This window comes from Nerophis ophidion, linkage group LG28, assembly GCF_033978795.1.
Source record: "Nerophis ophidion isolate RoL-2023_Sa linkage group LG28, RoL_Noph_v1.0, whole genome shotgun sequence".
NCBI lineage: Eukaryota > Metazoa > Chordata > Actinopteri > Syngnathiformes > Syngnathidae > Nerophis > Nerophis ophidion.
The window spans coordinates 12,658,521-12,675,130 of NC_084638.1; the positions used below are offsets into that span (position 1 = coordinate 12,658,521).

A 16,610-nucleotide genomic window follows, 5' to 3' on the forward strand; every position below is an offset into this window, starting at 1 on the left:
GGTTGCAGTTTGCCACAGTATGGGTATTGTTGCAGTCTGGTAGCATTGACAGAAGAGGGAGTGTAGGATGGGGGAGAGCTCCATGGCACAGTCCCTGATCACACTGGCTGGAATGCCATCAGGCCCTGGTGCCTTGCCTGGCTTGCAGCGGCTCAGCTGTTGCCATACTTCTTCCTCTGTGAAGGGGGCCTGTTCCTCGGGGTCTGGTGGTGGGAGGGCTCTCAGCAGGTCCTGGCACTCTGGTGAGAAGTCCAAATTATCAAAATGGGTAAACAATGTGTTCAGGTCTTTAGAGAGGGTTTCTGGGTCACTGACGGTGCATGATGTTTTTGGTCCGCATCCTGTTAGGGTTTTCAACCTATGAAAGGCCTGCTTGGTGTTCATGCTGCTGAATTCGGTTTCCAGTTTGTTTTTTTACATCAGTTTTGCTCTAATTACCTCGTTTTTTTAATATCTATTTGTTGCCTTGAGGCTGGCCCAGTCCTGTTGGCTGAAGGATTTATGTTTTTCTCTCAGGCTCTGTTTTATTTGTGGGGTAATCCATGGTTTGGGGTTGGGATCGATATTTATTGTTTTGGTTGGTTTTGTGAAGCTGATGCAGAATTTGATGTAGTCTCTGATGACAGAGATTCTGCCATTCAGACTACCATCAAAAATGGCCCAGTCAGTCAGTACAAGCTAGGGAGCATTGGAGTTGAGTGGTGGCGTCCTCCGTCCACTGGGGGGCACTGCTGCAGTGTGGTTTGTGGGGCTTTAGTTCCTGTTTGTATGACGGAAGTAAACAGAAGACGTTGCGGTCAGCGGCTCCGAGTGGAAAGTGTGAACGGGCACGGAAGTATATGAGTCGAGTGACCATCTTCCGTTCTGTACAGTTTATTATATATGCTCCTCTCATTTGCTGTACTTTTCTTTCCTAATGACACAGCCCCCATAAGCTGCTGTGTGATTCCCCCACAGTTACAACACTTGATCTGTTCATGACTTCCACATTGTCCATATTCATGCTGCCCTCCACACTTTCCACATCTTATCTTAACATGACACACACTACTATGTGCCCAGAGTGTTGGCCCTTGAAACAAGGTACTGACGTAAGGTCTAACGTAGAAACTTAAAAACCCTATGATGATTCTTACCGGGATGACTTTCTCGTCAAACTGCACTAGCACAGATTCGTTCTCCATCTTTTCTCCGTTTTTAAATGCCATCATTCTCTTCATCATTGTGATGGTTCCATCTTTTATTTCTCTTTTCAAATCTTATAAATTGTCACCTCTTGGGATTCCTGTCACCACTCCTCTAGACCCCTTTCGTTCTCCCACTTTGATTATTTCCTTTAGTATCTTATTGCACAGCTTGTGCAATCACATTGCTTGGTTTCTTTTTCTCTCGATTGTTACATTTAATCCAAAGACTTCCATCGTTTAGCACTTTGGCCTTCACCTCTCCAACGTCCTTCTTTAACCCCTTAACCAGTGTCATCAAACTAATATCCTTCATGTCTTGATGTGACTTAAATTTATATATAATCTTGCAATTATCAACCATGATATTTTTCCTCTTTTCTACTCTTTTAGCGCTCGGTTTTCCTTCATGACCTCCTCTCTCCTTCTTTCCTCTCTCCCTTCTAGTCCTATCCATGTCCATACCTTCCTCATACATCCCCTCCTTATTTCCTTCCATCTCTTTTTTACCAGCAACCAGAAATCCATAGCTGGATAATGGAGAGGTTTTGTGAAATAAAAAATTTAAAACAATCGCCTAAAACCAAAAATAAAAAGATAACTAAATCTCCTCTGTTCTGTACATCATTGTCCAAGTGACATTATATTGTCATCTTCCTCTTTATGCCATTTCCTCAAGGTGACAAAAAAACATGATACAACCTGCCTTTCATGTGATTCTAACATGTTGGCAAAATACTAACACACTATATATTTACATATATAACACATAAAACATGGAACTAAAAGTGAACAGTACCCATCCCTACCAGCAAGTGTTGTTGTACTGGAAACTTATTTACAAACACAACTTCATCACACACAATACTCCACTATAGAATTGTTCTTATATTAAAATGAGAAACAAATCCATCTTTGAACAGCAATGGTTTGAAAAAGGCATTTGGTCGCTGATGCACTTATTGAGTGATAAAATTATTTTATTATTTGAAGATTTCATTAAGTGCGACCTGCACTTTTAATTATTTAATTTTCTTCTTTACTGTCTTTTCTCTGGAAAAAAAAAACATACTCATAACTTGAAAGTTTCCATTCTCCCTAAGGCAAAGGAGTTAATTTAAGAAAAATGACGGAATTGACCACTTAAAATAATTTTTAGGATGTTGTTTTGCAATTGAAGACAATACTTGTTCGTTCTGTGATAGGGAAACAAAATAGTTTATTTTAAGAATGTATGCAAAGTAAATTTCTGTGGGATGATGTACAATATTGGCTTTTGCCTGACACTCCAAACTTTGACTGATATTGATGTTGTTTTGGGGATGTTAAAAAAGGAAAAAAAAAACATAAAAAATGTTTAAAATACAATACTGGATTCATTTTATATATCCACAAATGTAAGTTTGTAAAAAACAAAACCATCCTTCCATAAAAAAAATCTGCCATTTTCTCTCACTTTTATATTGCATACAGGTCTGGGGACATACATTAAAAAAATCACAACACAATCATCATAAAACAAAGTAATAACGATAATTAATAAAATAGATTATAGAGACACAACAAATGATTCATAAAGTCACATATTTTAAAAGTGAATAAAAGACAACTGTTCAAATTATGTATAAAAGTAAATAATATGCTCCCTGAAGTGGTCCAGAAGATGTTTCAAATGTGAACCAGTAATTATGTATATCATATATAATTACTTACACAAAACTTAAAAATATATATAAATTCTTACACAAACAACCATGACACACATGTTATATGTGCCAATGTTGTTAGACAGTCAACATTAAAGGGGAACATTATCACAATTTCGGAAGGGTTAAAACCAATAAAAATCAGTTCCCAGTGGCTTATTTTACTTTTCGAAGTTTTTTTCAAAATTTTACCCATTACCCAATATCCCGAAAACAAGCTTCAAAGTGCCTTTTTTTCACTCTCTGCGAAGACACTGTCCATTTTCCTGTGACGTCACTGCATGACGCCAATACAAACAAACATGGCGGATAGAACAGAAGGATACCGCGACATTAGCTCGGATTCAGACTCAGATTTCAGCGGCTTAAGCGATTCAACAGATTACGCATGTATTGAAACGGATGGTTGGAGTGTGGAGGCAGATAGCGAAAACGAAATTGAAGAAGAAACTGAAGCTATTGAGCCAAATCACAACAGACGGCGGCAACGAGGACGAATTCGGCGATCGCCTTCTAACCAACGATTGCATTTCTTGACAACTGGTGCAACTTTAATCCGTCGATTGGTAAGTGTTTGTTTGGCATTAAATGTGGGTGGAGAGAAAGGCTGGATACAAATATAGCTACAAATGAGGCATAATGATGCAATATGTACATACAGCTACCCTAAATAGCATGTTAGCATCGATTAGGTTGCAGTAATGCCGTGCGCAAATATGTCTGATTAGCACATAATTCAATAACATCAACAAAACTCACCTTTGTGATTTTGTTGACCTAATCGTTGGAAATGAATCTGCTTTGAGTGTCGTAGTATATCCACACATCTCTGTGCCATCTCTGTCGTAGCATCGCTATCGTCGGTAAAGTGTGCGAGGGACTTTCGCATCTTTTGACCACTGGTTCAACTGGAGGGCTTTCATCTTCTCCGCGCGGACTGAGATGCGCGGCTCTGCGGCAAAAAAAAGAGGCGGTGGAGTCTGCTTCTTTATCAACAGCAAATGGTGTACAGACGTGACGGTGATATCCCAACACTGCTCTCCTGCTCTGGAATATCTTTTCATTCACTGTAAGCCCTTTTACTCACCGCGTGAGATTGTTTCATTCATTCTGGTGGCTGCCTAGATACCGCCCAGCGCGGACGTGCGTGACGCTCAACGCACGCTTGCAGACCAGAACTTACACGTGGAACGGCCTTTTCTGGACTCTATTGTTATCGTGCTTGGTGACTTCAACAAGGGAAATCTGAGCCAGGAATAACCCAAGTATAGGCAGTTTATTAAATGCCCGACCAGAGAGGAGAACATTTTGGATCAGTTACACCACAGTAAGCAAGGCATATCATGCAGTCCCACGTGCTTCCCTTGGACTATCAGATCACGTGATGGTGCACTTAATCCCTTCAAACAGGCATAGACTGAAAATGGCTAAACCTGTTATGAGGACCATTAAGTGTTTCACTGCTGAAGCTGTGGATGAGCTGCTTGCATGTTTGGAGATGACAGACTGGGAGGCAGTTGGACCAGCCACAGACAATCTGGACGAGTATACGGACACTGTGACCTCATACATACAGTTCAATGAGGCGCGCATCATTCCAACGCGCACCAGGGCTTGTTATAACAACGACAAGCCCTGGTTCACACCCAAGCTCCGACAACTGCGCAAGAAAAAGGACACTGCGTGGAGGAGCGGGGACCACTTCAACAGGGAAGTGCAGAAAGCTAAATCTGTGTACTCTAACCGTCTACAGGAACAGTTCCGCTCCAATGACTCTGCAGCTGTGTGGAGAGGATTAAGGGCCCTTACGAACTATAAGCCCAAAGCCCCCCAGGCCCTGATTGACCGAACTCTCGCTCAGGACCTCAACACACACTGTCGTCACGAACGGCCTTCAGCTCATCAAAGCTCTACTCTCTCCCCCCCACCACCACCACCACCAACAACTCCAGCACTACATTAAAGGACTTAAAGGACTCAAAGGTCATTAAAAGACTCCAAGAACATCACCGGACCTCACAAAAGGCCCTCTCCATCCGAGAGGATGTACGTAGGCAGTTCTTGAAGCTAAACACGCGGAAGGCCCCCGGGCCTGATGGTGTCTCCCCCTCCACCTTGAAACACTGTGCGGATCAGCTGGCTCCTGTCTTCACTGACATTTTTAACACCTCTCTGGAGCTATGCCGCGTGCCGTCCTGTTTCAAGACCTCCACCATCGTCCCTTTCCCCAAGAAATCTCGGATCACAGGACTTAATGACTACAGGCCGGTGGCGCTGACGTCTGTGGTCATGAAGTCCTTGAGCACTTGGTCCTGCCCCACCTTACGGACATCACCGCCCCCCTCCTGGACCCACTGCAGTTCGCCTACAGAGCCAACAGGTCTGTGGATGATGCAGTGAACGTGGTCCTCCACTTCATCCTGGAGCATCTGGACTCCCCAGGAACCTACACGAGGATCCAGTTTGTGGACTTCAGCTCTGCCTTCAACACCATCCTCCCTGGACTGCTACGAGACAAGATTTACCAGCTCAGCGTACCCGACTCCCTCTGCAGGTGGATCAATGACTTCCTGACGGACAGAAGACAGCACGTGCACCTGGGGTAAGATCGTCTCGGACAGTCGAACCACGAACACTGGTACTCCTCAGGGCTGTGTACTTTCCCCCTGGCACTTCTCCCTGTACACAAACTGCTGCACCTCCAGTCACCAGTCGGTGAAGCTGCTCAAGTTTGCGGACGACACTACTCTCATCGGGCTCATCTCGGATGGCGACGAGTTCGCCTACAGGAGAGAGGTGGACTGGCTGGCGTCCTGATGCAGCCTCAACAACCTGGAGCTGAACGCCCAGAAAACAGTGGAGATGATCATGGACTTCAGGAAAGTCACAGCCCCACCATCCTCCCTCACCCTGATTGACTCTCCCACCCCTGTCTCCATTGTGGACTCCATCCGTTTCCTGGGCACCACCATCACCCAGGACCTCAAGTGGGAGCCGACCATCAGCTCCCTCATCAAAAAAGGCCCAGCAGAGGATGTACTTCCTGCGGCAACTGAAAAAACTGAAAGTGCCGACTGAGATGCTGGTGCAGTTCTACTCAGACATCATCGAGTCCATCCTCACCTCCTCCATCACCGTGTGGTTCCCTGACGCCACAGTCCGGGACAAGCAACGATTGCAGCGCATGGTACATGCTGCTGAGAAGGTGATTGGCTGCAAACTTCCACCCCTCCAGGACCTGTTCTCCTCCAGGACCAGGAGGCGTGTTGGTCGGATCACAGCTGACTCTTCTCACCCTGGACAAAAAATATTCTTCCCTTTTCCCTCAGGCAGGAGACTACGGTCCATACAGACCCACACCTCCCGCCATCCAAACTGTTTTTTCCCCTTGGCCATCAGACACGTGAACAATAACAGGATCTGATAGCCCAGTTACAGCTCATGTAATTCTATTCTGTGTTATATGTCTTTTATGTTGCACGATCGCGCCAAACAAAATTCCTAGTTTGTGAACCTGTTATCAAGCAATGCAATAAAAACTTTTTTGATTCTGATTCTGGTGCGGTGCAACTTGAATCGGTCGATTGGTATGTGTTTGTTTGGCGTTAAATATGGGTGGAAGGAAAGGCTGGATGCAAATATAGCTACAAATGAGGAATAATGATGCAATATGTATATACAGCTAGCCTAAATAGCATTTTAGCATCGATTAGCATGCCGTGACCATTGATATGTCTGATTAGCACACTCCAAGTAAGTCAACTTGAATCCGTCCCTGTTCGTGTTGTTACACCCTCCGACAACACACCCACGAGGCATAATGTCTCCAAGATACGGAAAACAGCCGAAAAAATAACAGAGATGATTTGACTTGGTGTGTGTAATGTGTTTGAGAAAATGGCGGATTGCGTCCCGTTGTAACGTCACGGTTGAAAGGTCATTGCTCTGACAGCGAACAATTGAAAGGCGTTTCAATCGTCAAATTGACCCTTATAGAGTTCGGAAATCGGTTAAAAAAAAAATGTGGTCTTTTTTCTGCAACATCAAAGTATATATTAAGGCTTACAAAGGTCTGGTGATAATGTTCCCCTTTAAAGTCTTGACAGCTTATTTCAAATCCTGCAGTTTCAATTGCTCCTGCTGTTCTCATCAGCACACTTGTGTTTCTTACACTGCTTCTTAAAAGATAATATTTCACCACACACACTGCAACTCAACACTTTCTCTCCTGAGTGTCTTCTCATGTGTGTTCTAAGGGTTGATCGTTGACAAAAGCTTCTGTTGCAGATTGAACAGGAATGTAATTTTTCACCAGTGTGTGTTCTCATGTGTCTTTTCAAAGTCTGACTTTGTGTAAAACCTTTTCCACAGATTGAACAGGAAAAAGGTTTTTCACCAGTGTGTGTTCTAATGTGTACTTTCAAATCATGACTGTGTGTAAAACCTTTACCACAGGTTAAACAGGAAAAAGGTTTTTCTCCAGTGTGTGTTCTCATGTGTCTTATCAAATGTTGACTGTGTGTAAAACTTTTACCACAGATTGAACATATAAAAGGTTTTTCTCCAGTGTGTATTCTCATGTGTCTTTTCAGATAACAAGGCAATTTAAAGGTTTTGTCACAGTGAGAACATTTGAAGTGAGTGTTGTCAGTGTGACATGTCTTATCATCTTTAGAGTCTTCATCATCAGTGTCAGGAGAGTGTGACGTTGTGTCCTCACTATCTGATAGTGGAGCTAAGAGCTTGTCTGCTTGTGATCCTCCACAGTGGTCTCCATCAGCTTCTGTTGTCATGTGTTGTGTTGAGCTGCTGCTTGGAGGCTCTGCCTCTCTCCTCTCCTCACCTTCACCTTTGACCTCATCATCTTCACTCTTCACAGGGACACCAGTCACTGGGAACTCCACCAGTCCTTCAAGATGATCTCCCTCCTGACTGATGCTGTGTTCTTCCTCTTCCTCTTTAATGTGGGGGGTCAGTGAGTCTTCCTCTTCCTTTTTACAGGGAAGGGCCTGTGTCAAAGAGGAAGAGGAGACGCCAGAAGATTCGTGGCGCCTGGTCTTCCTCTTTGATGGATCCTCCTTCACCATCCCAAAGCTACACTCTTGTTTTTCAGGCAGAAGTTGTTCTTCACAGACATCTGGAGGACACAAAATGACAAACATATTTGGGAAATGTCCAGATTCAGTTAGTAAGTTCACATTAACTTAAAAAAAAAGTGATTATATGAATTGGCCAGAAAAGAAACACACTGCTCTTTACAACATTATTCACAGGAAAATAACACAATTTTTTCGAGGGATGGGCAATATGACCTAAAATCTAAAAACCCTGTTTCCATATGAATTGGGAAATTGTGTTAGATGTAAATATAAACAGGTACATTTTCTAAAATACGTAATATTTACGTATTTTTGCTAATAAGCGCAGTAATAAAAAAAAAAACGCATCACAATGTTTGTTTTTTTTGTACAACATAACTGAATATTACACACTGTAGACTTCCTGAGAGCCATAAAACATAATAAAACATCACTTACCGTACAAGGTCTGCTGTCACTATGACGCAGACTGATAGAATATTGTTATATTCCCGTGTAGATGAAGAATGACTCATAAACGTCGCACGGAAAAGGGGAGTGAGGCCAAGCGTCTTTTTGTGTTGTTCGCTATTGCCGGGTCTAAATTGGCTGTCAAAGAGTACCAAATTGTCAAGAGTACGTCGTCATCCTTCTACTATCCAGGTGAGAAGCACGATTCATGATCTGGAATAATTTTTCACCAGCACCGAGGCGAGGAAGGAGCTCACCAGCCGGTGATGTCAACATAGACACACAAACTGTAAATAGTTTGTCTGCGTTAGCACTTATAATAACAATATCACTAATACTTGGTTGGCATTCAAGCCACGAAATGCAAATGGAGCATTGTTGGAGCTTTTGTAATGGTTATAGAGAACATTCGCTTCATTGCAAGTGGACTTTTATTTACATTTACAAGTTAGAATGTGATTTAAAAAATATATATACATCGTCACATCTTTTATGATGATTGTGAACGATAGAAAAAATTCCCCCCCAAAAGTGCAGATCCCCTCTAAATTTAAACGATTAAATTTAAGACCTTAAGTCTATGAGCATGAACTGATGAAGCCTACTTGGATCAGAGGACAAAGGTCTTCTAAGACAAAGTGAAGAGTCCAGTCGTGATGGATTGAATGCCCTGAGAATAAAATGATATGTGGATGTTGTGCTTACTTGGACTATGATGAAGCTGTGAGGACTCAGGTGGTTTGTCTTCATGCTCTTCAGTCTTCACAGAGACAACAGTCAGTGGAAACTTGCTGAGATCAGCCTCCTCCTGCCCTAGAAGACACTCTTCCTCCTGAGTGATCCACACTTCCTCCTCTTCCTCTTTAATGTGAGGGGGCTGCTGGACGTCTGTTGGGTAAATAAGTAAATAAGATGAAGACAGAATAGAGATAGTTTTGGACTGACACTGTCAACAAAATGACATTATTTGTGTTCTTTTGTGTGTTGTGTCATATTGTGAAGCAAAACAACCAATAAAAATGGGAAATACCTCCTTTTGTCCTAAAATTAATTCAAAAGTGGTACAGTGAGTACAAAAACAGACTTGGAAATTTGATGGAGGGCAATTTGAAAAGTTTATAAGTACGAGGCAGCATTGATTGAGGCATTCTTAACTTTACACTCACTGATGTAAAGTGTGTAAATATTTTATTGTGTATATGGTCTATGACACCTAAACTTTATCTTTGAACTTAACCATAATCTTTCAATGACAGAGTCATTACCATAACTTCAATATTGTGGAAATTAAAAAAAAATTAATTCCAAAATCACTTAAAAATACATTCACGGTATGTTTTTGTCATCATGCAAAATACTTTCTTGTGGTCATTTTGTTGGCTCGGCCAAATTTAAACTTTTACCAAAACATGTTTTAGTATGTGCTGTTTTATGGAGTATCTCTCTCAACAATTCCTCTTTAGGAATTGGAGACCATCTACGACACGTTGAAGGAAAGTCAGTCATCTTTATGCTTTGTATAATAAATCAAGTGCTGACTACTTTGGTTATTGAAAATACATTTTTACTTTCACTTATTGATGCATGTAGGTCAGAATCAGGAAGTAAAATAACATCTTAAATTAGATTTGATTACAGCATAAAATGTATTCGGTGAGAGTGTGAGTTTTGAGTAAACATGTTGATACAGGTTTACATCTTCTTGGGGACTGGAACACAGATATGTCCTGAAAGGATGCACCCATTTTTAAAACCTTCACTAAGCTGTGCCACCAACATTGCCTCACTTAGCTCATTAGGAAACTACCAGGGTGAGTGAGTCCTTTTAAACCTTCATAGACCTCGTTGTTACTTCTGACCAGTCTACGATCACCAAAAGTGCAACTACTGTGTGCGGCTAAAGTGATCATTCTATCATTTTCTGTACCCTTAAAGAACATAGAACCGAGGCTGGTGGCCACAAAACAAGCAAGGCCTAGACTAGCAAGGCTTTCAATGACAAACGGGCAAAATAAGACTCGCTCCGTACTTGCAAGTACACAGGTTTTTGGGACAATTCCTAAACTCAGTAAAGTATATAACTTCACAGTCAAAGTGGTGACAATATTATAACAAACAAAAATGAGATTACCTATCTTGGCTACATCATAGAGACTAATCTCTCCAGTGAAAAAAGACTACTAAGGTAGTCAAAGAATCAACTGACGAATTCTGTTCTTACTAGTTTTGTCCCGATACCAATGTTTTGGTACCGGGACATGTATCACAATGAAATTTGATACTTTTCTAAATAAAAGGGACCTCAAAAAAGTGCATTATTGGCTTTTTTTAAATAAAAAATATCTTAGGATACATTAAACATGTTTCTTATTGCAAGTTTGTCCTTAAATAAAACATATGAACGTATTAGACAACTTGTCTTTTAGTAGTAAGTAAACAAAAGCTCCTAATTTAGTCTGCTGACATATGCAGTAACATATTGTGTCATTTATACTCTATTATTTTGTAAAAATTATTAAGGACAAGTGGTAAAAAAATTGGTTATTAATATACTTGTTCATTTACTGTAAATATCTGCTTATTTTCTGTTTCAACATCTCCTATCTACACTTCTGAAAAAAAATTGATAATCACTTATTCTTCTGTTGTTTGGATACTTTACATTAGTTTTGGATGATACCACACAGTTGGGCATCAATCCGATACCAAGTAGTTACAGGATCATACATTGGTCATATTCAAAGTCATCATGTGTCCAGGGACATATTTTCTGAGTTTATAAACGTAATATGATTTTTTTTTTAAATGAAAGATGATGTGACGCCAAAAAAATATTGATGAAACCATAGAGCTAGTACTTTTTAGAGGCGGGATAGTACCGAATATGATTCATTAGTATCGCGGTACTATACTAATACCAGTATACCGTACAACCCTAGTTCTTACATAGTAGGATCACCCCGCTGGTGGGTAGAAATAACTTAACACTTTAACACAAGCACTCATTTAACCCCACTTTGACAACAGAGTTCATGTTTGGTGCCGTGACGCCTTAAGAGCCCTGAAAAACAAACACCAGACAGCCCAAAACAAAATGATTGGGCTTCTACTCAACCGTCCATCTCGGGCTCACCTTTCCGCCAACCATTTCCTTAACGTGGGGAGGCTCTTGGTAGCTGACAGAATACATCTTTTTGCAGTTGGTCAGGTGTAAAAGATACACCATACCATTAAAATACCCATGTACCTGTCTAGATACTTCCAAATATATTCACCATTATAATACCAGAGGTAGTTGTACAAATCACAATCAACCCAGATCGCACTACAAAAAAGGTTCTAATTAGTTTGCCTGCTAGACCACCAAAATGTGGATCTTCTTATCAATAGCCATAAAGGAATGTAAATCCCTTACTTTCTTCAAAGCTGCTTTGAAAATACATTTTAGCTTGTAACTGGGAATAGAAAAAGCCTTTTACTTTTTTTATTGTATTTTCTAGCAGTATTTGTGTACTTTAAATGCTACTTTCTACATAGTACTGTGTTATGTGTGAGCTACACAAATATTTCAACTAAAAACCATCTCAGGCTTTCTTGTAGCAGTGAATGTGTACCGTGATGAAACTGTAGCCTTTCCTATGCAAACTTCTCATAACTCCTTCAATCAATCAATCACACATTGTTACAAACTGAGAGGAACATCAACCTCAAACTGTCTCGTTTTCATGAAGAATCTGAATCAAAGCATTGCATCATTCCCACAAGACAAAGCATCTTCCTATTGAAGAAAAGTGTTAATAATGAAATATAAAGTTAGTAAAGATGTGAGAGTAAGAAGTAAACAAACCTGTTCTGTGTAACACAACTTGATGTTTCTTGAAAACAGCGTCCAGTAGTTGATGTTGTCGCTCCTTCTCCTCTTTTGTTGGACAAAGGTCTTCCTCATACTTTGCTCTGGTTCTTTCGCACATTTTCACACAATCACAACACTTTACACTCACATTTGATCTCTACTTAGCGATGTGTTGATAACGTCCGCGTCTCGTTGTTAGCAGCTAACAAGCTAAGCTAACTAGCACAAGACGCGATAAAGTGCGCTCAGACTAATGTATCCGGATACAAACAATGACTAACAATGTTTCATCTACTACACGACATATATGCACAACCACACGACATATATGCGTACATGTATGCACTAAATACAAATACAGAAATAATAATGGCCAGTGGCAACGTTTATTCCTTCTCCGTCAAACGCCATTTTGTTTTTTACTTCTTCTTCTTCTTCTTTTGTTCTTATGGCGGTTGGCAAGCAACCTTCTGGTGCGCATTACCGCCACCTACTGTAATGGAGTGTGGACCGAGGTGGATCCCTACTCTATATTATTTAACTTAACCCAGCGTTTTTTAAATATGTGTATATTGCTTTATATCCTATGTTTTCTGAATGCAATCCTAATATACCTCCCACTTCTAACCTAACATTTCTTTTGCTAACTTATTTTCCAGTATTTCTCTTTCTCTATTATATTTCCTACATTGTATTAAGACATGGTCAACATTTTCTATCTGGTGGCAAAAATCACACAGCCCTGTAGTATGTTTGCCTATCAATTTTAGTGAACTATTTAGATATGTATGTCCTAATCTCATTGTAGTAATAATGTCTTCTTCTTTCCTATTTCTACCCCTTCCTCTCATGACACCTACTCTCCTCTGGACTTTGTAAAACTCTCTACCTTTTATTTGCTTATTCCAATTATCCTGCCACTTTTTATTGTGTTCTATCTTATTTATGCTCTTCACTTCTTGTTTACTGTGCTTAATCTCCATGTTTACTTCTGTTTTAGTGCTTGCTTGTTTTGCGTATCTATCAGCTAACTCATTTCCCTCAACTCCTACATGAGCAAGAACCCAGAGAAATGTTACCACACCTCCCGCTTTATTTATTCTGTAAATTGCCTGAACTATTTCATAAACTATATATTGTCTTGTTTCTGATGCTATGTTTTTTTATGCTCATCAAAGCACTGCTGGAGTCCGAGCACACGACTACTTTCCTGGCTTTGTTTTCCTCTATCCAGTTAACTGCCATATAAATTGCTACCAATTCCCTCGTAAAAACAGATAGTTTATCACTGATTCTTTTATTTAATACTATGTTTCCTTGTGGGATAACTGCAGCAGCTCCTACTTTACTATTTATAGTTTTTGATGCATCTGTGTATATCATGATGTTGTCAAAAAACATTTCCTTAATCCATTGTTCCATCTGGTAACTATTTAAATTAATATTATTTACTAATTGCATGTTTACCTTTGGGTTGTCATACATCCACGGTGGTATTGCAGGAATTGGTACTGTAGGGCTCACTTTAATATTGTCAATTCGAGCTTTATTACATATATCTCCTATTATCCATCCAAAACTATTGATTTTTTCTTCTCTTTTTCTTGGCAGTTTAAAAACACTTGACAAGTTGGATGTCTTTGCTTGGATCCTTTTAAGTTTGCCCAATAAACTGCTGAGAGTTGATCTCTCCTCATAAAGGTTTTTCATTCATTTTTATTTGTAATGCTGCCACTGGAGTTGATTTAGTAGTTCCACAACATAATCTTAAAGCCTGTGACTGTATTTCTGTCTATTTTCCCAAGTAATGTTTTTGAAGCAGATTATTAAATAATGCATCCATGACCAATAACAGATCGAATTAAAGTAATATATATTGTTTTCAATGTCAACCTATCAGCCCCCCAATCTTTACCCCTCAAAGCCCTCATTATATTTAACACCTTTTTACTTTTCTCCACTATTTTGCTGATGTGGGTTAACCAATTCATATTTTTATAAAACCATATTCCCAAACATTTAAATACTTATATTATTTTCCATAGAGTTTAATTTGGAGCTTGTTTTGAACTTTCCTCTTTGTAAAATTCATGACATTAGTCTTTCCAACAGAGAATCTAAAAACCCCAAGCTGTTTCCCATTCTCGAACTTTATTTACCGCTTTTTGAATCTTCTTTTCTCTATGATGTTTATATCTACCTCTCTTCCACATCACTCCATCATCACAAACAGTGCCACCTCTACTAACCCTTCCACTTCACTACACACTTCATTTATCATTATCAAAAAGAGTAGTGAACTTATTATACTCCCTTGCGAGGTCCCATTTTCCACTTCAGATTCTCTGCTATATTCATTCTCTATTTGTACAAATATGTTTTTACTTGTTAGGAAGTCTTTAATCCATCTATACATTTTCCCTGTAATCCGAATTTCATTTAAATGTACCAGCAACCCCTGTTTCCACAACATATCATAAGCTTTCTCTATGTCTAAAAATACTGCAATTATACTTTCTTTATTTATTTGTCCTTATCTAAATTCCTCTTCCAGTTTCTAACGTAGAAGCTTAAAAACCTTACAATGATTCTTTCCGGGAGGACTTCCTCGACAAACTGCACAAGCAGAGATGTTAGCGTTGCTTTCGATACCATCCATCCATCCATCCATCAGAGGTCGGGTCGCGGGGGATGCAGCCTAAGCAGGGAAGCCCAGACTTCCCTCTCCCCAGCCACTTCGTATAGCTCTTCCCGGGGGATCCCGAGGCGTTCCCAGGCCAGTCGGGAGACATAGTCTTCCAACGTGTCCTGGGTCTTCACCGTGGCCTCCTACCGGTTGGACGTGCCCTAAACACCTCCCTAGGCAGGCGTTCGGGTGGCCTCCTGACCAGATACCCGAACCACCTCATCTGGCTCCTCTCGATGTGAAGGAGCAGCGGCTTTACTTTGAGTTCCTCCCGGATGACAGAGCTTCTCACCCTATCTCTAAGAGAGAGCATCGCCACACGGCGGAGGAAACTCATTTCGGCCGCTTGTACCCGTGATCTTGTCCTTTCGGTCATGACCCAAAGCTCATGACCAGAGGTGAGGATGGGAACGTAGATCGACCGGTAAATTGAGAGCTTTGCCTTCCGGCTCAGCTCCTTCTTCACCACAACGGATCGGTACAATGTCCGCATTACTGAAGACGCCGCACCGATCCGCCTGTCGATCTCACGATCCACTCTTCCCTCACTCGTGAACAGAGTGTATCAAAACACTAATTGGTACATCAGACTTAGCCCTGTCCTAGTATATCTCTTATCTTACTGAGAGGATGCAATGCGTCTCCCGTAACAATGTGACCTCGGACTATGTTAAGGTAACTACATGCTGCCACTAGGTGGCATCATACGCAAATACGGTATTAGCTTTCACTGTTATGCTGATGACACCCAACTCTACATGCCCCTAAAGCTGACCAACACGCCGGACTGTAGTCAGCTGGAGGCGTGTCTTAATGAAATTAAACAATGGCCGTCCGCTAACTTTTTGCAACTCAACGCCAAAAAAACGTAAATGCTGATTATCGGTCCTGCTAGACACCGACCTCTATTTAATAATACAACTTTAATATTTGACGACCAAACAACTAAACAAGGCAACTCGGTAAAGAATCTGGGTATTATCTTCGACCCAACTCTCTCCTTTGAGCCACACATTAAAAGCGTTACTAAAACGGCCTTCTTTCATCTTCATAATATCGCTAAAATTCGCTCCATTTTGTCCACTAGAGACGCTGAGATCATTATCCATGCGTTTGTTACATCTCGCCTCGATTACTGTAACGTATTATTTTCGGGTCTCCCCAAGTCTAGCATTAAAAGATTACAGTTGGTACAAAATGCGGCTGCTAGACTTTTGACAAGAACAAGAAAGTTTGATTATATTACGCCTATACTGTATATACCTTTATATACACATATACATATATATACCTATACTGGCTCACCTGCACTGGCTTCCTGTGCACTTAAGACGTGACTTTAAGGTTTTACTACTTACGTATAAAATACTACACGGTCTAGCTCCAGCCTATCTTGCCGATTGTATTGTACCATTTGTCCCGGCAAGAAATCTGCGTTCAAAGGACTCCGGCTTATTAGTGATTCCCAGAGCCCAAAAAAAGTCTGCGGGCTATAGAGCGTTTTCTATTCGGGCTCCAGTACTCTGGAATGCCCTCCCGGTAACAGTTCGAGATGCTACCTCAGTAGAAGCATTTAAGTCTCATCTTAAAACTCATTTGTATACTCTAGCCTTTAAATAGACCCCATTTGAG

At 40.7% G+C, this 16,610-nt stretch overlaps 1 protein-coding gene across 1 annotated transcript; it reads right to left on the reverse strand.

The window, feature by feature from the left end:
- Positions 1–2,377: 2,377 nt before the first annotated feature.
- LOC133545590 (zinc finger protein 391-like) lies at positions 2,378–12,716 on the reverse strand. The gene is made up of 3 exons (XM_061891324.1): positions 12,287–12,716; positions 9,145–9,327; positions 2,378–8,027 (listed from the first exon to the last, which is right to left on the reverse strand). Exons 1-3 carry the CDS (start codon positions 12,408–12,410, stop codon positions 7,018–7,020), a joined length of 1,317 nt encoding a protein of 438 aa, XP_061747308.1. The 5' UTR covers positions 12,411–12,716; the 3' UTR covers positions 2,378–7,017.
- Between the last annotated feature and the right edge of the window lie 3,894 nt (positions 12,717–16,610).

Bases quoted from the DNA above. Each gene is read 5' to 3' on its own strand.
- LOC133545590 (XM_061891324.1), bottom strand. From the start codon at position 12,410: ATGTGCGAAAGAACCAGAGCAAAGTATGAGGAAGACCTTTGTCCAACA. The intron at 9,328-12,286 runs GTTTGTTTACTT...TTTACCCAACAG, and splicing joins AGTTGTGTTACACAGAACAG to ACGTCCAGCAGCCCCCTCAC. The intron at 8,028-9,144 runs GTAAGCACAACA...TGTGTCCTCCAG, and splicing joins ACAGCTTCATCATAGTCCAA to ATGTCTGTGAAGAACAACTT.